This window comes from Rhinolophus hipposideros (genome assembly GCF_964194185.1).
Source record: "Rhinolophus hipposideros genome assembly, chromosome: 3".
Classification (NCBI taxonomy): domain Eukaryota; kingdom Metazoa; phylum Chordata; class Mammalia; order Chiroptera; family Rhinolophidae; genus Rhinolophus; species Rhinolophus hipposideros.
Genome location: NC_138049.1, coordinates 34,741,451 through 34,763,495, shown reverse-complemented (window position 1 = coordinate 34,763,495; position 22,045 = coordinate 34,741,451). Strand labels below are relative to the sequence as shown.

The following is a 22,045-nucleotide window of genomic DNA, read 5'->3' as shown; positions in this document are numbered from 1 at the left end:
TCCGGGCCCCCTCCGCCCCTCCCGGGGCTCGCGGGGCCCTCGGCGCCGCCCCGATCTGCATGTGGGGCGGGCGCACTCGCGCCGGGAGCGAGCGGCCCTTGGCGCCCCAGAGGCGGTGCCCGGCCGCGCCGGAGGACGAGGAGGAGGAGCCGCGGGCTGGGCCCGGCTCCCCGCGCGCCGCGGCCCGGGAGCACGGGCTCCCCGGAGGGAGCTCGGGGCGTCCCAGCCCCGGAGGAGGGACCCGGAAGCAGAAGCAGAGCCGCGAGTCGAGCCGAGCCGCTGCCCCCGCTGCCCGCCGGCGCCGGGTGGGGGTCCCGGCGGCTGGATGGGCAGCGGCGGCGTGGGCCGCGGGCGGCGATGGGCGAGGAGCAGAGCACGGTGAGCGGCGGCAGGCCCCAGGAGGCGGGAGACCCCGCTGGAGGCGCCACAGGCCACCCCGAGTCCCCGAGGCCGCGGGGTGACAGCGCCGGGGCGCCGGGGCCGTGCGCCGCCTCCGCGGAGCCGAGCGCTAGCGGCTGCGGAAGCGACTCGGGCTGCGCAGACTCGAGCGCCCGGGAGCCCACGAGAAGCCGGGAAGCCCCGGGCTGCGCGGAGAGCGAAGCAGCGGGATTGGCACTCGCCGGACCCCTCAGCCCCCAGGCTTTGCAGCAGCAGCTGGAAGAAGAGGAGAAAGCTGGGGACCGAAACGAGGGAAGGGGTGAACAGCAGGAGGCGCCCCTTGGAGAGGAGCCAGAACCCAGGACCCGCGGCGGGACCCGGGACGCACTGGTCCTAGACGTGCTGGGTCAGCGGCGCCCGCCCCCCGCCAAAAGACAAGTCTTCTGCTCCGTGTACTGCGTGGAGAACGACCTGCCCCTGGACCCCACTGCCGAGCACCGCTCTCCGCCCGCGTCGCCACCTCGGGCTCCGCCGGTGACGGATCCTCCCAGCCCCCGGCTGCCCCTCCCCACGGACCCCCTGGCCCCCGATGGCGGCAGCATGGAGCTGGAGTTCTACCTGGCGCCCGAGCCGTTCTCCGTGCCCAGCCTGTTGGGAGCTCCACCCTACTCGGGCCTGGGTGGGGTAGGGGATCCCTACGCGCCCCTCATGGTGCTGATGTGCCGGGTGTGCCTGGAACACAAGCCCATCAAGCCCTTGCCCTGCTGCAAGAAAGCCGTGTGCGAGGAGTGCCTCAAAGTCTACCTGAGCTCCCAGGTAACTTCTCCCCCTCTGTCCCCTCCTCTGTGCCCCAGTCAGCATTCCAAATCACTGGCCAGGAAGCCCAGCTCTCCAGCTTCCTACTCACAGGAAGAGGTGCTGAGACACCCTGACCGAAGACCTCTATTGGTTTCTCACATCTCAGTTGTTGTCCTAATGTCGTTATTTAAGTGTGTTTTGTCCTCACTGGTTAACTTGACTGAAATTTAACTCTGCTCTGAGCTTCAGGATTTGGTTGGCAACCGCGGAAGGAACAGGGTACACGGTGAATTACCCTCTGCTTATTTCTTTTACTAGATTGAAAACAAGAGCTTGCTCAAACAGGAGGGCAGTGAGAGTGCCTCAGAGGCCTGGTATCCCAGAAGCTGACAAATAGTGGGCATCAAATAAATATGTGTCGAGTTGGTGATGAGAAAGATTGGAATGATACCTGATTTTTAAATTTTGCTCCATTTATATATTCCAGAAGAGTGTAATTTATTTGTTCCTTGGCCCTTGTCCACTTTTCAGTTTTCTTTTTCCACTGTAAAGTTGAAGTACTTTTCCTCACTCAAGTTTTATGCCAGCACAGTCACACACACACACACACACACACACATACGCAAAAGAGGTTTCACAAAACAAGGGCTGGTGAAACTTTCTTCCTTAGCTCCTTATTTAAAAGCTTGTGTTTTGTCTTGGAAAGCTTAGGAGTACATACAACAGAGCAGCTTTCCTTCACTGATGCCGTGAATGTGTTCTTTCAGCAGTTTTCAATCTGTTACGGTTCTGCCAGTGTTTTGCACAATCTGGAATGCCCGTTGATCCCATGTCTGATTGTCCTAGTCCTTTCCATTTTTCAAAATCCTGGCTGTTCAGGTGCCAACTTTTCTGTGAAGCCTTAACACACTCTCCAGGCCACTGCTTATACTTTCAAAATACTTCTGCCTGTTTTGCATGCACTGAAGTTGTTCTTATGTGTCTGTCTATCTTGCTAGAATGTATGGCAATATCTTATACTCCCTGTATCTGGTAGTTCCGTGTTGAGTCTCCTTCCTGTAATAGTGTTTAATAACATTGGCTGAAATGGACTGAACAGTATTCCACACAGTGAGGCTCCTTTGTGTTTTGTGGTTAATCCATGCTTGTCTAGACTGAAAGTGTGTACCGTGCCCAATTGAGAATGCAAAAGGAAATTTAGACAGAATGGAATGTTACACAAACAGTATCTTGGCCAAGACAGTTGAGATTATCCAAATGTCTATAAGAAACTATGATGTTTCTTTCATGCTTTATCCACAAACATACTTAAATCAGGAGGAATGTCTGCTGCTCATTGTGGTAGTTTCTATGACATCACCATCAAACAGATATTGATGCCCCATATGCTAAGTCATGTGGGATTCAGACATTCTCAATATATGGGCCCTGCTCCAAGGAAGTCACTGTGAGAGCAGATGTGTGTACAACAATACAAGGTAGCATACAATAAGATATAAACAGAGTATCAATACCAGGGAGCACTGAATGTTAAAAGCTGGATACAAATACAGAGCGTTTACAAGTTCAGGGGAGATAGGCATTGTGGGATCCTGTACTCTGCATTGCAGTTTGATTTCCTTAAGGTAGGACCTTTCCCCAAAGCAGATGCATATTTTTTGTTTTTTGTTTTACTTCTGTGAGTTACTTTTAGCAAGTCAGTATTTTGATCTATAGTGGAAAACAGAAGAAATGGGGAGTGGGAGGGTGGCAAGGTGAATTAAGGAATTATCACTGCAAAACAAAACCACTCACTTCTCTGAAGCAATGTAGTACCTGAAGGTTGTCTGCAGTATTTATGATTGTATGTATGTTCCTGAGCTTCTTCCAAAGTATTTGACAGAACTTCCAAAGAAGAAAAATATACTTTATTCAAAACAATAAACAACAGCAAAAAGACGAGTCACGCAGGCTAAGCATGCTTCCACCTCAGGGGTTTTGCACTTGTTCCTTGTGCCTGGAATATCCCCGATGCCATTGCCATTCCCTTTGCTTGCTTGCTCCCCGTTTTCTCTTCAGGTCTGTATGCAGGTATCACCGGTATGGACTTCACTAATCACCCGGTTTAATGTTGAGCCTTACCCCACACTCCCAATCTCCTTTCCTCCTTTTTATTTTCTCCACAGCACCATCGTACTCTATCTTATTCTTCAGTAATCAATTTCCACGAAGACAGGTGCTTTCACATGATTTGTTCCTACTGTATCTTTAGCCCCTAGAATGTCTGACATAAACAGACATTCAACTAATAGTTATTGAATTTATGAAAAGCTGAGTGACAAAGAAAGGATGAGATTACCCCCAGAAACCACAGTTGGGAAGTGATATTCTGCTTGGGCACTAAGTTCTACTCTGACCTTCTTCATGTTTAACACATAAGACAAAGCAGACAAAACTAACAGCTTTGCTAAGTTTGTTATTAAACTTAGAAGTAAAGAGTTTTTAGATAAACGTTTAGCTTGTACAAAAATGGCATTCCTTCAGTTGGATAAAAATAGGGATTTGTGGTTGTAATATTTCTGATCTGTGTTAATTCTAAGTTCCCCTCTGCTCAAAGGGTCTGTGTTACCATGCCACTTATCCTCCCTGTGCCTTAATTTCCTCATCCATGAAATGGAATTGGCACACCATGATCTGTAATGACACACCAGTTGTGAAGCAAAACAACGTCAAACCACAGAGTTGTTTTGTTGCCTTACTGAACCAGATCAAAAAGGTATAGTGAGTGCTTGCTTTCTCATTTTATGTTTCTTGGGTTTGACAGAAGCAAATCTATCAAGTCTAAACTTGCAGGACTCTTTTAAGACCTTTTGAAAGAAAATGATATATTTGAAACAAAAAGTTATTGGTGACCATTTTCACCATTTTTTGGAATCTGTGCCAAATAGTGCATTATTTAACATCACTTAAGAAAATAAAGCAGAGTCCCTATTAAGCATTTTATACAAACATTAAAAATCGGTGCTAAGTGTGAGTTGTACTATTGCCTGGTTAAATTAACTGTCCTATAAGGAGATGCTGAGTTCTTTGAAAGAAGGTGTGAATGTGGATGTGGAAGGTAGGAACATGGATTTTTAGGTGACAAGTCTTATTTCCATTAGTGCCATGGACTGAATATGTGGTAAAGGTTGATGGGTAGGTGTCCTCATTTTTTCAGTACTGACATAGCAGATTAGGTGGTGACTTAAATGCCTCCATACTGTCGTTTAAAAATAATAGCTTAATTTTTCAAAACATAGTTCTTTTCCAGTTATTACTGTGACTGGGGCTGTGGGGAACCATTCTTAGTGGAGTGACTTTACCGTGCAATAGGTACCATGCAGTTACCAGTCGTCAGGGTGAAGATGTGAACTGATAAATTACCATCTTTGGCACTACATAAACGTTGACTGAGCACCATGAAAGAGACAGTGAGAGTTGTGGGTTTATATTGCCTGGTTGCATAAATCTTTGGTACATAAAATTTAGAAGTGCATTTCTCAGTGTCCTATGTGTGTACGTATGACTGGGGCTAAAACACAGAGTCCCAGGGATACCTGCAATCTCCTACAGGTCACTAAGCCATTAAAAATGTTGACCTTCTCAGCTGCTTTGGCCTTTCCCACACTGTCCTAGGAGGAAAGGTCGTTGTCTTCTTTGTTTCGTAGAATGGTGGTGTGCTCCTTTCAGAAGTCCTCCACAAATATCTTTCTTGTATGATTTTGGTTTTAGACCATAAAATCTGTTAGAATATGAAGTATTGACATTCAGTAATTTAGATAGACAGGAGAGAATTGGGCACACCAAGAGCTTTCTAAAGGTACCAGCTGTTGTGGCTTTCATCGCTAGGCTTCAAAGTGGTCGCGATTGGCAGATGCGTGAGTTAGAATGTATACACCTGTCAAATGAGTATTAATGGAAGCATGCAGCACATTTCTCCTACGGATTGCGAACAAAGCAGCTGCTCGACGGTAATGTCCTAAAGTGACTGTCTACTATAATCACCCTAGAATCAGTCACCTAGGGGTGAAAGCTTCTGTATCCTATCATTAAACTCTGAGTCATCCAGGCTTTTACGGGTAAAAGTGTAACCTACTTTTTCCCCTTAAAACCTTACAGCAACCTGCATATTTTTAGAAACTATTATGTTCAGTACAGAGTTTGAACGCAGCTGTCTTCACACAGGTGAATTTACAGGTCCTGTCATTCCAGGTGTGATTTTGATAGTCCTGAAAAATGGGAAGAATAATATGAGCCTGAAATCTGTTAAATCACCCTACAAATTTCAAAAGTGAAAATTAAGGCATATGTAACCTTAATTCTTTTGTGTACAGAACGTGTGTGTGTGTGTGTGTGTGTGTGTATGTGTATTTGGGAGGTGTGGTAACATTTGCTTTCACTCCTTACTGACACTCTCATTTTCCTCTTCTGTCTCTAATAATATCTCTTTAATAATTTCTTTATTTCTCTTTAATAATTTATTTCTGTTTTCTTTTACTGTTCGAAATCTGATTTGCACTGGCATTTGATTCCTGTAGAGGAAACCCCTGTTGAGGGCTGAGCTCTGGGCCAGCAGCACGGGGCCCGGGATGCCTGGGTGTCTCCCGTCTCTTCCAGCTGTCTGGAGATGAGGCGACATGGAGAAACCCTGCGTTGTGCTCCACTTCCTAAGAGAGCTCAAATAACATGACTACTACGACTTAGCTAAGGCAGCAACTCAAACCTTGATAGTGGTGATTATTTTATTTTATTTTTCTCCTACTAAAGTTGAGCTCGGCTTTTATACTTGAAGGCTCTTCCTTACTCCTCATGAGTGTCAGAAAAAGAACATTAGAACTTGAACTCCCAGATTTTTAAGAGTTTTTGATGGGCAATGTGGACATACCTGAGTGATAATTTCTTACAATAAACTTATTCATTTATTAGTGTACCATTTATGCACATAACAAACATTTGTAACTTTGTTGGCAGTATTTCTTCCCAGCTTTAGCTGGTAGCATAAATAAGCTTTCCTTTAAGTTCCCAGAGAGGTGTAGGTCTCTTTTTCTCTTCTTCTTCCTTTCTGGGAGAATTTTACTAAACTCGTTCTGGAACACCAGCCAACATTTTAGTAAGCACATTACAGTTCCTCCTGTTATGTTTAATCTAAAGTAATAAAGCCGTACATTACTTCTTTCTCAATACACATATTTCCTAGAGCACTTTCTAATTGTTATAAAGAGAATATTAGTAAATATCTTGTTCCTTTAAAAATATGTGTTACCCTTACTTAAAAGAAAATATAATTTTGCTAAGTTTGTTTTTGTATCATTCATGACAATGTGGCAAATGTTTAAAATTATAATACATTTTTTAAAAAAATGTTTATTTTGTTCAAAATAACTTTGACAAAAGGGTTTCATATGATAAACTAAATGGACCTTCCCAAATCAAGTTCTGTCTTAAAATAAAAATTCAATGTCTATAGGAAAATAATTCCTAGAATATAGCATTCTCTTTTAACTTTACCAGTACTATTTGCCCCATCAATTTTGTGGTAATTAACACTTGAGTTTTTATGTTTCCACAAATAATAAGAGCAACCCTTTGTTGAATATCTATACTCTAAGTATTTTTATACATATTTTATTATTTAATTTTAATTTACTTACATATTAAATATTTATTACATACCAGGCACTGTTTTGGATATTGGGGATACAGAGCCCCTGGTTTAGGGACTTTATATGTTAGCCTGGGGGGCAGGGGAGACTGACCATAAAATAAGTAAATTATATAGAAAGGGCTATAGAGAAAGAGAAACAAAGGATGGGTGATAAGAACTATTGGTGAGGGGGTTTAATTTTATATGTTTATAGTTTTGGGGGGAGTTGTCAGGGATGCTTTATTTTACAATGGGACTTTTGAGCATAGATGTCCATGACGGCAGTGAGGGAGCAAACCACCAGGGTATCTAAGGGAATAGCAAGTATAGAGTTCCGGAGACAGGAGCATGCTTGGGGGTGTTCCAGGAATGGCAAAGAGATCCATGTACCTGAAGCATAGGGAATGAGGTGGGGAGCGATAAGAAGAAAACAGCAGGAGTGGGGAAGGCTGGACGGATAGGATTCTAAGGCCATAGAGAATCTGCATGTCCTGTGAGTGAGATGGGAAGCTAAGGTATAAAAAGCTTTTAAGCTAACCAGATATGATTTAACCTTTAAAAAAGATTCCTCTGGCTCTTTGTGGAGAATACACTATTATAGGAGTCAAGAATGTCAGCAAAGACATCCGTTAGAAAACGATGGCGGTCGTCCAAAGGACTGATGATACTGTTCAGACGAGGGTCATAAAGGCAAATATGGTTTGAACTGGTAGAATATATCCTGAAGACTGAGCTGAAGAATTTGCTGATGATTGGAGAGAAAAAGAGTCATCGATGATTCAACTTTTGAGCCCAAGCAATTAGAAGAATGGGGTTGCCCTTTAATAAGATGAGGAATACTGTGGGAGAGCTAGATTCAGAGGGAGAATCGGGAGTTCATGCTAAGTTTCAAAAGCTGCTTACACATTCATGAAGGGATGTCGAGTAGCCATTTGGTGTCTGGCATTAAAAAGGGAGAGCTGAACAGAAGATGCAAATCTGAATATTTTAGGCATGTAGGTGATATTAAAAGACTAGATGAGGTCACCTGGGGAGTGATAGTGGATAGAGAAGGACATTGAGGATTGAGTTTGGGCATACCAGTGTTTCCAAATATGGAGCCTGGAGCATATGAAAGAACCAACAAGGAGTCTGAAAGGGCGTGGGCCAGTTAGGCCAGAAGATAATTCAGGTAGAATGGTTAACCAGAAGCCAAACAAAGACAGTGTTTTAAAAAAGAAGTGATCATCTTTATATAATACTTCTGATAGTTTCGACAGGATAAGGATTGAAATTTACCATTGGATTTCCCAACAAGGAGAATATTTGCAACCATCATTAGTTCTGTTTTCATTGGCACTAGTGGGGTTGGCTTTCTGATTCAAGAAAACAGGAACAGCTCTATATCTGTACTGTAGGTAGTAAAATGTAATATAAGGAAACTCAGTTATAGAGACTGGGTAACTTGCCCTATGTCACGTAGCTAGGAAATGACAAAGGTGGAATTTCAATTCAGGTCCATTTGACTCTAAAATCCATGACCTTTTAACAGACTATATATTTGTTATTATATTTATAAGTTAAATATATGTGTTTTATTTTTCCTTTAAGTTTATATCTGTGTTGTACAAAATCACAAATCTTCCAGTCCAAGAAGAAGACACTTAATTACCTATTTTGAGGAAGTGGAATACTCTCATCCAAATTTAGATTCAGAGAAAGATTTCTACCAAACTCAACCTCATCTTCATGTAAAGAAATCAAGAGGAACTGAATGTAGAAAAGTTAGGATTTGACTTGCTGTTAAGTTCTAATGGTAGCATACGCTCCTGTTTTCTTCCTAAGTCTATGGCCCTGCCTTTTGTTTCCATTTGAGTTTTCTTAGTTTACCACCTCTTAATGTTGGTGTCTGTGTGGTCCTATTGTAAACCCTCTCTCTTCTCACGAGATGGGACCATCTCATCCCCTCCGTGGTGTCAGCTTGACTTCCAGATCTTTATCTCTAGCCCAGATTACTCTTCTCACCTTCAGTACCGCTTAGCTCTCTCCTGGACATTTCTACTTGCACGTCTCACCCAAAGATACTGTAAACTTCTCAAAAATCTCCCTTTCCTCCTCTTCTTGCCCACACCCCTAGAGCTTTGCTCTTCCTTTGGGGTTCCCTGTTGCCATCAATTATAACTAGGTCAGAAACTTGGCAGTCATCATTGCGTTCTTCCTCTTTCTCACCTCCCACATTGTATTAATCACCAAGTCCTTTCAATTTTAAAAATATTTCTATCTTCCTCTCTACTTTTCTCTATCTCTACTGGCATTTCCCTTGCTCAGGCCTCCACCATTTCTCTCCTGGATTTCAATCACAGCTTCCTACTTGCACTAATCTATTCTCTACACGATAGCCAGAGAGTTCTTGATAAAATGCAAGACTGGTCTTGGCACACTTCTTCGCCTTTCAATGTCTGCCTCTTGCTTTTAGAATAGAATCTAAACATGGTTTACATGCACTTGAAACGACTCCTGTTTACAACTCTTAACTTTGTTTCTCATCAAATACCCCCTAAGCCTATAACTGTATTAAACCTTTTTTTTGTTCCTTGAGCACACTGTGACTCTCTTAATAATGAGCCTTTGATTTAGTGACGTGAGGTTCTGTCTTAGGGGGATCCAATTTTATTCTTTACTCTGCAGCTCTGGTTTGTCTCTTTCACACTTACACATTCTTCTAGTCTCAGCTTAGACATTTCTTCCTTTGAGAATTCTTCATGACTTCCTGTGTCTGCATTAAGCATCCTTCCTGTATTGTTTGACAACCCTTTGTATTTACTGGAAGATTCTTCTTATTTCACGGTATTTAACTTGCTTGTTTTCTGCTCTATGCTCCCAGTTTTTGCTGATTAATTTCTTAGCTCTTAGACATGTTGTAGGTATCAAATGAGTATTTGTGTAGTAAACATATTTTTTTAGATGACAAACTGGAGGCTGGTGTTGTCAATATATAAATTATTGAAATAGCCAAAATGATGTTTAAATAAAATTTCAACATTTCATTACCTTACTTAAAACCTGTAAGACCCTCCCATCGCTCTACTTAAAGATTCCAGTTCATAACACACTGCTGATGATGTTTGCCCTTGGCTCTCCTCTTTGGTCCTGGCTGTTTATACTTTTAGAGTCCTTTTTACTCTGCTACCATTGTATTTGATCCCCTTTGGTAATTATATGTTTGAGTGATGATTTGACGTTTGATTCATTATCTGCCCCCCAACTATTTGAGCTGCTTTTATAACTAGCACTTAGCACAGAGCCATAATAGAGTAGGTTGCTCAATGAATATTCCTTAAGAGACAGAGTAAATGATTGAAAGTAAAGTATAACATGTTTAGGTTAGTAGAAAAAGTAAGGTAGATATTTGAACTTGAATTTTTGATATCTTATTCCAGTGTATTTAAATTTTTAAAGCAATGGAATGCAATAGCCTGAGTCTTCATCCTGGCATCCCATCCCTCAGGTGCTTCTTTAATTATAAAACCTATTCTGGTTACTATATCTCCTGCTTAACAAATTCCTCCAGAACTTAGGGGTTTCAGACAACCATTTTATTTTGAACATGTCTTGTGGGTCAGGAATTTGGGAAGGGCTCAGTTGGTCAATTCACACTTGGGGTTTCTCGTGGGGCTGTAGTCAGATGTCAGCTCACTCACTTGGCTGGCAGGTGATGCTGGCTGTTGTCAGGATGGTCAGCTGCGGCTGTCTGCAGAAGTGCCTGCACGTGGCCTTGCCAGCATGGTAGTCTCAGGGCAATAGACTTCTGACGTGAAGGCTGGCTTCCTTCAGGGCCAGAGTCTCAACAGACCCACGTGGAAGCTGCATAATCTTTCTGCCCTAACTTTGGAAGTCATTCAGCATGATTTGGGTAAAGCAGTCATCAGCCTGCCTAGATTCAAGGGGAAGGGACTTCGACTCCAACTGTGTGTGTGTGTGTGTGTGTGTGTGTGTGTGTGTGTGTATGTGTAAGTGTCAAAGAATTGGGGGGCATGTTTTTAAACCACCATTACTTCAGATAAAAACCACGAATGGTGTGAATTTAGGTAACAAGCTTTTGACCCTCAATTTTAATTTTTTAAAAATATTTCATGTCTCGTCAATCAGTTAATTAAATATTTTCAACTCATTTTGATTAATGTACTTTGGTGTTGTATTTTGTGTGTGTGTGTGTGTGTGTGTGCGTGTGTGTGTGATTTATCCTTGAAAATTCATTAATGAAGCTTCACTTTTAAGCAAAGCCTATATATAAAACTCATTCTCTTTTAAAATGAAATATTTTAGATCATTTCATTGTTACTGAAATATCTCAAAGGCAGGGTCAGCTTCTACTTATTGTGATTATTAACACTACTTAAAATCATTCTGTATAATTTCCATTATGTCAAAATTTTAGCTTCAGTAGTGGTTAAAATATTATTTGTAAAAGTTGAGTATCTTTCTGAATAAAAAGAGTAGATGTAACGTATTTTTGTAGTCCAGACATGTTGTACACAGAAATAATATATCTAGTTAATCTTTGTTTAGTTGGCCCACCCTTGGAGTTTTACTGTTTATGTTATTCTAGCTTGATTGATTGGGTGATTTTATCATTTGATTAGTCTCTGGAATAGGTGACCATTTAGATGTCCAGATGCATACTCATTTAAATTTCCTGGTTGAGGATCTGTGCACCCTGAAACAGAGGGGTTATATCACTTTTATGATGTGCTCCTCCCCCTTCCCTGGCTCAGGTAACTAAACTCTGGGCTTATTTATTCTTGTGAATGACTAATCCGTTTTTAAATCTTCCTAAGCTATTTGCCTCAATAATATTCACTACTGTAAGATTCAGCGGCTAATTATAGGGTACCTAGCAAATTACTTCCCTTTTTGTGGTGTTGATTCTTGCCTTATTTCCTCACGTGATTATCGGCCATACTCAGTGTTCCTGAAGTGCCTTAGCTCTGAGTTGTATGTGACAAGTTAAATCACTGCAGCCATTTTCCTTTGGTTGCTTAACAATTTAAAACAGCAGGTAAAATGAAACAGTTACTCATCATATTTCACTACACTTTTGCTTCTTTTGATAATGCCATTTTTCCTAATGTTTATAGTTTAGTTGGCTATTAGTTTATGTCTAAATAGAGCTGTTGGGTCCAATCAAAAATGACATTGATGTGGCTTGATCTTAGTGCACATTTTTTATATGATCTCAGTGGGGAAAATACAGTTTTTTTCAATAGTTCTGTAAAGAGTAGGGGGTTTTTATTCTCCTTCCAGAATGGCCCTTGGTGGGAAATGATAGGTGCAATTCCAAGAGTTCTTATGTAATCCTGCTTTTAACTAGTCTTACCGTTAACTTCAGGTTTTTTTTTTTTTCTTTTTTTCTTATGTTACCATTTTTCTTCCTTGAGATTGTGAAAGAAACACTTTGACAACTAGTGTTAGGTTACTTAAAATAAAGAAATATTCAGTATATCTAATGTATTGGTGCCTTATATTAAAATTGTGGTGTGTGTGTGTAAAGTTATTTATTTGTGTACCACAAAAGGATTATTTGCTGGTCTTGATTTGTGAAAATCTAAGTATAGTTATTTCCATGTAAATTTATGGGTTTCAGATGTAGCTTGAATCAACCAAAAATCAATATACCCTGGGTTTACCTTTTCTTGTTGCTAGTTTTTAATATGTTACTTTGAGTCACTGAGGCGTCACCCTGAAGAGAAGGAAGAGCTTGGAGGGAATGCTTGGAAAGAAATATTTGAAATGATAGTAATTTTTTCCCAATAGTTTCCTTTTTTTTTTTTTTTTTTTTTTAGTTTCCAGGATTTCTGAAAAAATACTGTTTGTTCAGATGTTTTTCTCTTTAAAAATCTCTACAAACTTTAAAAACTTGGAAACAGTTTTTGTTTTTGTCGTGTGAAAAATCACCCAAATAAGTTGCTCCGGAGAGTTTTTAAACCATTTGTTTAAAAATTTAACACTTTCTGATTAGCTGCAAGAATAGTTGGTTGACATTTGGGAAGATGTAAATTTACTAGCAGAATTTCATTAACGATCTTTGAATAATTGGTAGATGAGACACAAAAGTAAATATGATGATTTAATAAGCACAGGCAGCAATGCACTTTTTTGTATCTCTGTCTGTGAGAGGTGTTTTTTGTTATGATAGCTATTAACATATCAAAATAAATCAGACATAGACCTTAAAGGCCCAATATCACTACCTGCTGAAGGAAAATTTTTAAAAATAAGGAAGGCAGTTCTAGCACAATGCTTTCACAATTATTAATAATTTTATTAGTGATAATAAGATGTTTTATATCATTAACTAATAAAATTAAAATTAAGATGCTAAAAAAAAATCAGCAGAACTTTTGGATTGTTCTGTTCTAATACCCTCTGGCTTGTTATACGCTAGATGGGCAAAACCCTGTTGGTTTGCTCAGGATGCTAACGAGGTCAAGGTTAGCAGTCAACCTCCTCACAGGCTGGTTACTGACATTCTGATCTGTGGCCGTAAACTTCCCTTAACCCTACACAGTCGTATTATAAAGTGTCTGCTTCTCATCAAGTTACTGTAGCTAAGACAAGATGAAAGAATTACTATTAATCCCATCACCACTTCTGGAAAAACAAAATGAAGCCCATGTTCCAATAGATAATTAGTTGAGTTGCAGAGATTTTTACATAGAGAAATCTTTTCCAGTGGCCAAGACTTTTTTTTTTTCCAATTTGGTCTAGCTATAGAATATCTATTCTCTAGTACAGTAAGTCCTCACTTAACAGTCATTGATAGGTTCTATAACTTTAAGGGAAACGACTTATAAACAATTTTACCATAGGTTAGTTGATAACAAACAAATGTTAAGTTCCTGTGGTGTCTCATTGATGTTATAACAAAATGACTCTGAGGGAAACTTCAGGACCCTCTGTATTCAGTTGGTTCAAGGGAGTCAAAGGGGAGGGGGAGATAGAATATTCTTATTCTATTAAAAACATTTGCTGATCACAGAATATTTGCTTAGCACTATGTTAATCGCTGTGAGAAGAGAATGTCCCCAGTGACCCGTTCTCTTAGCAAGTTAGAAACTCAGTGGGTGAAAAGGAAGCTCTCTAGGCAAGGATTAGGGAATGTTTATGACTAAATTGGTGATGCTTGGTTGCTGATTTAAGTGGTTGTAGGAAAAGAAAGCTGTGTGTATGGGAGTAGAGAAATTTGGAACTTGGCAATTGTTTAAAAGAATGGTGATTGATGCAGAGGTTGAGCAGGATAAAGGAGTTAGGCATGGGGCGTCTCCAAGTGAGGTGCAGTGAGCAATACACATACACACTCAGGAGCACACTTGTGGACATGAAGTGAGAGAGTGAGTGTGCAGGTGACCATCACTAGAGAGGGGCTCACATGGACAGTATGGGAAATCCAGGTGGAGAGGTGAGGGCTGAATGCTGAGCAACAGTGGAACAAAGACTTCAGCACAGGGCAGAGCCTCACAGGCAGAGGAGCAGTCCCTCTGCAAAGTCGGGACGGCAGGTACGGATTTTCAAGAACGGCACAGAGAAGAGTCTGGTCAGAGATGGCTCACAGAGGTAGATGTGGGCCAGATCATATTGAGCCTTGTTGCCCTACTTCGTTCCAACTGTGATGGGAGGCCATTGGAAAGTTGAGTAGAGCTGTAAAATGATAATGCTTTAAAAAGATTCTGGCTTCAGTGTGCAGAATAAACTGTGTTTGAAGGGTGGCAAGAATAGAAGTAGGAAAATGGGTTAGGAGGCAATTGCAACATAGGCACCCCCGCCCTCACCACGGGCTGTTTGAAAGTTCACATTGTGCCACTTGGATTTTAGGAAAGACCTACCTTGGTACCTGTTTGTGCAAACCGAAAGGAATTGTAAGAGGATTTTTGCTTTGAAGAAGAAGCGGGAAAGGGAAAATATCGTTGAATTTTGGTTTGGCAGCAAGCTGTTATTGAAGCAGCGCGTACCCCAGCAGCGAGCGTGGCCCCACCAAGCTCCTTCCATGTGAACTACACTGAGCATGTCAATGTTAAGTCTCCAGAGCTTTGAACTGTGTCTGTGAGCATCTGTGCTGTGTCTCTGTCTAATTTGTGCATCCCTTAGCAAGATGTATCCTAAGGTAATTGCCTCTTCTCTGTGTGGCCTTTCAGTTTACAAAAGCTTTCAGGGGAATGCTCTGCTTTCAGGTAGTGGGCGAAACTGGTAAGCCAGAGCGGAGATGACAATGGTTTGTACTACTAGTGTGCAAGCAGTGGAGGTGGTTCTGTCTCCCATCCTATCACTGGTTGGAGTTTTGGTTTTCAAAGGCGTTGGGAGTGCACTGCCTTCAGCCCAGAAGAATATCTTGCCAGTCCTCGCAGCCTTCCCTGTTTGGAGGCCCTAAGGTGTAACTTCATGGACCAACTGCAATCTTTATCTTTCAGGCAGCATACAATTAATCTCTGTTCAACTTGATGCCCTCTCATGGTTTACTATCTGGGATTGTTTTGTTTGTTTTCGTTCAGTTCCAGAGACACCATGTAAAAGTCACTGACCGAAAAATATGAAAACATCTTTTGAATAGGTGTCCATAGTTGTTATTTTACTGATGATCAGAATCAATTTATCAAAGAAGTTAAGCAATCCTCTGCTACCTAATTTTGTGAAAATTGCTGTTTTTCAGTCTGCTCAATTTATGCTCAAAAATTAGCTTTCATCATGACTTAAAATGCATAGGAACTCCCACCCTTCCCTTCTCACAGATAACAGAGATCTTACTGGTCAACCTTCAATTCTGAGAGGAAGTTTCTAGAACTTTTTGGTAATTCTGCTTAGTCTTGTCCTTACTTTTTAAAATTGTTTTTGGTTCACTGTCATTATCTTCCTCAGTTGATTCCTATCTATTTACACGTATTCATCTCCTACTTCTAATTTTTGTTTTTGTAACAGTGTTCTCTTTTGGTGTCAGTTCCACTTCCTGTACCTTTAATGGGAAAGGCCCTGGGGTCATGGCTTAATCATACAATGGCTGTTTTATTTTGATTGTGGCTGTCCTTTTCTTTGTTTTTAGTAAGACTACAATGATAAAGTAACTCCTTCAACAAAGAGTTGCTTTGTGGATTTTATGCCGAGTAACTGAATTCCCTCTCTCTCCACACTTTCATTTGTTTATTTTAGAGTCCTGAAGTGTTTCCTCTAGTTACCTTCTACTATCCATCATAAAACTAGTAATATTTCTGTTTAAGGTAATGAAATGTTAATTTTTTTTTTATGAGAAAAATCTTAACTATGTATGATTTAAAAAGACTTATTCTGTGTATGGTTTGTCTCACTACACAATACTTACCACTGAATAAAATAAATTTAAGGAACAGTACCATGTTTCCCCGAAAATAAGACCTCTCTGAAAATAATCCCCCGTTAAGATCGTCAGCCAGACCGACGCATTTAATACGTTATGATGATGTTTCAGAAGAAGATGACATGACTGTATTTGAATAAATGTAGGTTGTTGTACATGGAAAAACAAGACATCGCCTGAAAATAAGCCCTAGTGTGTTTTTGGAGCAAAAATTAATATAAGACCTGTTCTTGTTTTGGGGGAAATACGGTATAAGACCCGGTCTTATTTGGGGGGAAACACGGTGGTGTTTACTAAGTTTAAAACATTTTCAAATTAGATAGTGTGAGCAATCATAGATACTGGGTAATATCTAGGAATACTTTAATCTTTATAAAACAATTTGAGAAAAATTAAAATAATTTAAAAATTGGCCTTTATGTTTTATTTTTAGAGCATTCATTAAGTTTGTAATATCTCATTTCATTTCTTTGCAAGAAATTTAACTTTTCCCCTCCATATTAATCTTCCTGTCAAGAACAACTCATTTCGAAGTGAATTCTTTTGTCTTCTTCTATAAGTATGAATGACATTTAATTTTTTAGATCTCAGCACTTTAACATTTTACCTCAGAAGTAACCTATTTTATTGAAAAATAAAAGCTGGTTCATAAGTAATACAAGATAGTTTTTCAATGTTTTCTCACTTTATAGATACTTTTGATATTTTCTATAACAAGAATGTGGTTGTTGCCTCGTAAAAATCCTGTACTATAAGCACTGTCCCCAACCACCAGAGAAAGTGTTCCGGTATTGCATTTTGTATAAATAATACATTTTACATAATTTCTAACTATTGCCATCTCGTAGACTATCATTAATAATATATACTTACATATGATGCTATGGTAGATCCTATCTGAAAACAGTTGTTTTACCTTCATACCTAACCTCTAAAGGCTTTAAAATTTTTTCTATATGATATGCAAACACTTGTTTCTCAAGTCACCTTGATAAATTTAAAAGAAAAAAATGTCAAAAGTTGATGACTTTATGGTATGTGAAATTTTAAATGTACTCAGTTTATGGTAAGAAGAATGGAAATGGGGGCATTACTTAAATGTTTTCTGTGAATAAGATTGAAGAACTGTGAAGGGAAGTCATTCATCTTTCCTTGTTAGGAGGTTTGCTGTGGGGTGAGAAAGGGGAAGAAACAGATGTAATTGTCATAATAGAAGGGCCACGTTATATAGAGTACTTTGTTTTAAAGGAAAAGAAAAGCTTTCTATATATTTCCTGTTCATCATTACTTCAGCTCCCACTCCCCCAGGAGTTCTTAACTTGGTAGTCTTATCAGTTCATGTATTGTCTTCAGATGGTTATAAATGCCGTGCGATCTTATGCAAAATCTTTTTTCTTGTGAGTAGGTCCTTAACATTTATAGGGTTTTCAGACCATTATCCCAAAAAAGTTTAGAGTCCTTAATTGGAAAGATTTTTATGTCTTGGGAGCTAGAGAGAATCAAATTCTGGTGATTCTTTGGTTTTCATGATAGCTAAGGTGTGGGCTAGAGCTCTGATATTCAGTCTATTTAGTGTACAGAAGACACAAAAATTAGAAGATTGAGGTGGTGAATGAAATATGGCAAGGACGAGTGTAAATTTAGAGCCTGAGTGGTGGTTTAGTGGATTTATGTGCCAGCCTTTTACTGCTGGACAGGTCCTTAGAGGTCATCTATTTCAAGGTAAATATCTGTGTATCAAAGCGACCTTCTTTGTACTCATACACTTGTATGAACAGAGATGACCAGTAAAAAATACTAATATGGGTTATTCCATTTTATCATCTATGGTAACCTCTTTTGCAAGGGTGGAGGTGCATAATAGTGACCTTCCACTTCTAGTAAAATTAATTAACTAATTAATTTAGGTCCTACAGTGTTTTGTGGACCTATGTCAAATGTGGTGCTTACTGACTGGACCAGTAAAATGAGGCTTGAAGTTAGAACATTTGTGTTTCAGTCTTTGCCATGTAATAATCATGTGACTCTTGGAAAATACATATAATAGGTTGGTGTATATGAAATCTTTGCATATTGTAAAATGTTTATATTATGAAGCTAGTATGAGCTTGATAAATACAGACTTGGAGAATACAAAAACAATAAGAAAAAAGAAGGTTGTAGTCTCATTTATATCATTAACATTCATTTTAAAATCCTAAAGAAAATACTAGCCAATAAAATCCAGCAAATGCATTTTAAAAAAAATACTATTGCACTATGATCAAGGACAGTTTTCTCAGGAATGCAGCTATGCTCTATTTAACATTGACAAATCTTTTTCATATTATGTAGCACATTAATAGAGAAGGAGAAAAATCATATAATAATATTCATAGATAAAGAAAAAACGTTCAGTAAATTTAAAAATAAGTTATTTAGTCTTTTACGAACATATCAAAAACTTACAGTAAATATCAAACTTATTGGTGAAACCTTAGAGGCATTTCCACTAAATGAGCAAAAGACAATGATTCTTGCTGTCATTGTTATTGTTTAGCTTTAATTATGTAGGTCCTAGCCAATGCAGTATAATAAAGAAAGACAGATCTATAGTTTGGAAGGAAAGAGGATAAATGGTTGTTATTTTTAGAGGATAAAATCACGTACATAGAAAATCCACTAGAATCTATAGATAAACTGTTAGAATCAACAAGAGATTTAGATTTGCTCGCTATATGAGCAGCCTACAGAGGTCTTAATGTACTATCCACCAGCCAGAATCAATGAGAAAAAGAAATTACTTTCAAATAGGTTCTTAAAAGTAAGTCTAAAGACATGTATAGTCTTCACAGAGCAAATGATTAATCATTGAAGGAATTAAAGGAATACCTGAGTAAACAGAGAGATGTGTCCCATTGAATGAGAAGATGCAATGTCATAAAGATGTCAGGTTTCCTAAATCTATAAATTTAACGTATATCAACAGATTTATTTTGTATGTGTTGAAGAATAAAGGCTGAAGATTAATAAAGAAAATTCTGAATAAATAGGGAGGGAAAATGTGCCCTATTATCACAACACATTTTAAAGATAATTAAAATAGTATACTATTTTTATAGATCTAGACAAATTAGTGGAACAGAAGAAAGAGTTAAGAATGAGACCCAGGTGTGTTTGAGGACTTGAGACATAAGGAAGATTTCCCCATCAATCAGTGGGGATAGAGTGGACATTTCAATAAATGTGCAAGGATGATTGGCTTTCACACAAAAATCAATTAAGATTGTTGGTCTCAATTGTGAATAAATAAGGTCCAGATATGTTTAAGGCCCATATGTGTAAATCAAATTTGAAGTCTATTAGTAAAATAGATTTTTTAGATGTTGATATAACCTTGGTTTGAGAAAAGATTTCTTAGGTAGCACCTGAAAAACACAACTCTAAAAGAAAATGACAGATCGCATCTCAGTGAAAAATCTCTGAGGGAGGAATATGAAACTGTAAACTAGGGTAAAGGACAATTTACATGCTGGGAAAACAGGTTTATAATATATATACAGAGGGTGTCAAAAACATATATACACATTGTATAAAGGAAAAAAACTTAAAATTGCAATACGCAATATATGACGATAACAAAAGATGAATACAAGTCACATTTGACTTCGGCAATGACAAGAGGTGCTCAAAGTGGTTACCCTCAGCATAATTTTAATAGTTTTTTCCTTTCTTAAAATGTGTATACGTTTTTCTGGCACCCTCTTTGTGTGTGTGTGTGTGTGTGTGTGTGTGTGTGTGTGTGTGTGTGTGAGAGAGAGAGAGAGAGATAAAGAATTATTATCCATAGTATTAAAAACTCCTACGAAATAATTTTTTTAAAAAAGATAAATCACTCATTAGAAAAATGCAGTTTAATGACACATGACCAAAAAACATATAAAAAACTTCATATTCATTATTAGGGTACATTATGATTCATACTAATGAGGAAAACACAAATTAACAACAAAATGAGATAGTATTTCACACTTAAAAGAGGCAAGAGCAAAAAAGTCTGATGCAAACCAAGTGCTGGTTAAGATATGGGGGAAAAGGGATGTTCAGATACTGCTTGTTCAAAAACTGCATATGTGTGAAAGATAGGTACAAGACTATGTATTGCAACATTATTTATAATAGTTGAAAAATTGGACAGAAATTTCCATCATAAGGAAATGAATGAGTGAATTCTAGTATATTCATAAAGTAGAACAGTCAAATGCACTTAAACTTAACTAAATATATAGAATTAACATACATATACATATATACTGTAAGTACAGGTAAAAAACAGCCACGTTTCAGAATTTAAGCAGTTTCAAAGCAATGAAATTATAAACACATAAAAGCATGCTATATTGTTCAGAGATATGTTTTTAGTGTACTATAAAAAACATAAAATAAACCAGATTTATAAGAGTGTCTGATTCTCTTTAGAAGGGAAGAGAGGGATAGTAAGAAATTGTATTCTTTATCTGTAATATTCTGCTTTTTATTTAAAATATAGGAAACAAAATGATAAAATGTTAATATTTGTTAATGGGTGTTGTAAACATGTTCATGCTACATTACTCTACTTTTTAATATTTGTTTGATTTTTGGAATATAAGAATTTTTAGTTTTTAAGTTCACTTTAAACACACTCCACACAGATCTGCAATCTACAATCTACAATCTCTAAGATTTCTTCTAACTCTAATATTGTGTAACGCTTATCCTCATGTGGCATCCCTGGTGACAGATAATCTAGGTTTATTTTGTAAGTGAGCTTAGCGTTTTTGACTATAAAGCATCTATCTACACAGTACCATGTCGCAATCAAGATGATTGGGTGTAAACTCACCCTGCGAGGTCTGTTACCCTACCTATGTGAACCTATGTGTTAGCAAAAACTCTGGGGACCTCTCTGATGGAAGTTATGGATGACAGTCCACAATTATTCATCATGGTTTTAAATAAAGATTGTATCTCATTTCTCTCTGCCTTTAGTTCTTTCATTGCCTTTTTGAAATGAATTCTAGATAGGTCACAAGGGTAGAAATGATCATCTCCATTCAAGGAGCAGAACTCTCAATTTCCCTTCCTAGTGCAAATATGCATCTGTCTTTACTGCCAAGAGGATATTCGTCTTGATCTGAAACTAGTATTTCTATTGACAGAGCCAAAGATCACTATTTCTATAAATGACTTCCCTTCTTTTGTGACCTTATTTTTGGTTCTTGCCATGTTGGTCTTTTTTTTTTTTTTTTTCTTTTTCCACATTGATAAAGATGACGTCTTGTGGTTAGAGGAAGGGGAAGACAACCACCAAGAACAGACGTTCTTTATTATTATTTTCAAATACTGATCTCAAGCATCCTCTGTATTTTTACAGATGTTTTATATGCATGGCTTCGATCCCTTATCCCTCTACCCGGTTGTCGTCAGCCTTTGCTATATTATCTGTTTGGATCATTATATGTCCTAGCTCCATGCTAGGCATTGTGCCTAATCATTTCAAATAGATTTTTTAAAGGTCTGAATTAAACCAATTTAGTCACTGATTCTAGAGCTTCCTTTTCCCTTTTCTTGCTTACTCAATTTTCAACATCTATAAGCTTCTCTCCTATATCATGGGTTGACAAACATTTTCAGTAAAGAGCTAGATAAGAAATATTTTAGGTTTTGCAGGCAAAGAGGCAAAATCAAGAATATTATGTGTGTAGGAACTTACAAGAGAAAAAAAATATCTACATGATGAAATTTGCATCGCACTGCACCAGAGCCTAAAAATTGCTGTTGGAATTGTAGTTTGAGCTCATAAAATATGTCTGCTTGCAGATTTG

The 22,045-nt window shown here is 38.7% G+C and overlaps 1 protein-coding gene across 2 annotated transcripts in view; it reads left to right on the top strand.

Annotated features, from left to right (window-relative positions):
- Positions 1–221: 221 nt before the first annotated feature.
- The window catches only part of RNF217 (ring finger protein 217), a 121,064-nt gene continuing 99,240 nt past the window's right edge, over positions 222–22,045 (top strand). For both annotated transcript variants that reach the window (XM_081044927.1, XM_081044926.1), the window contains exon 1: positions 222–1,194. In XM_081044927.1, coding sequence (XP_080901053.1) covers positions 358–1,194 — 837 coding nt within the window. In that variant the 5' untranslated portion in view covers positions 222–357. The remainder of the gene's footprint in view (positions 1,195–22,045) is intronic.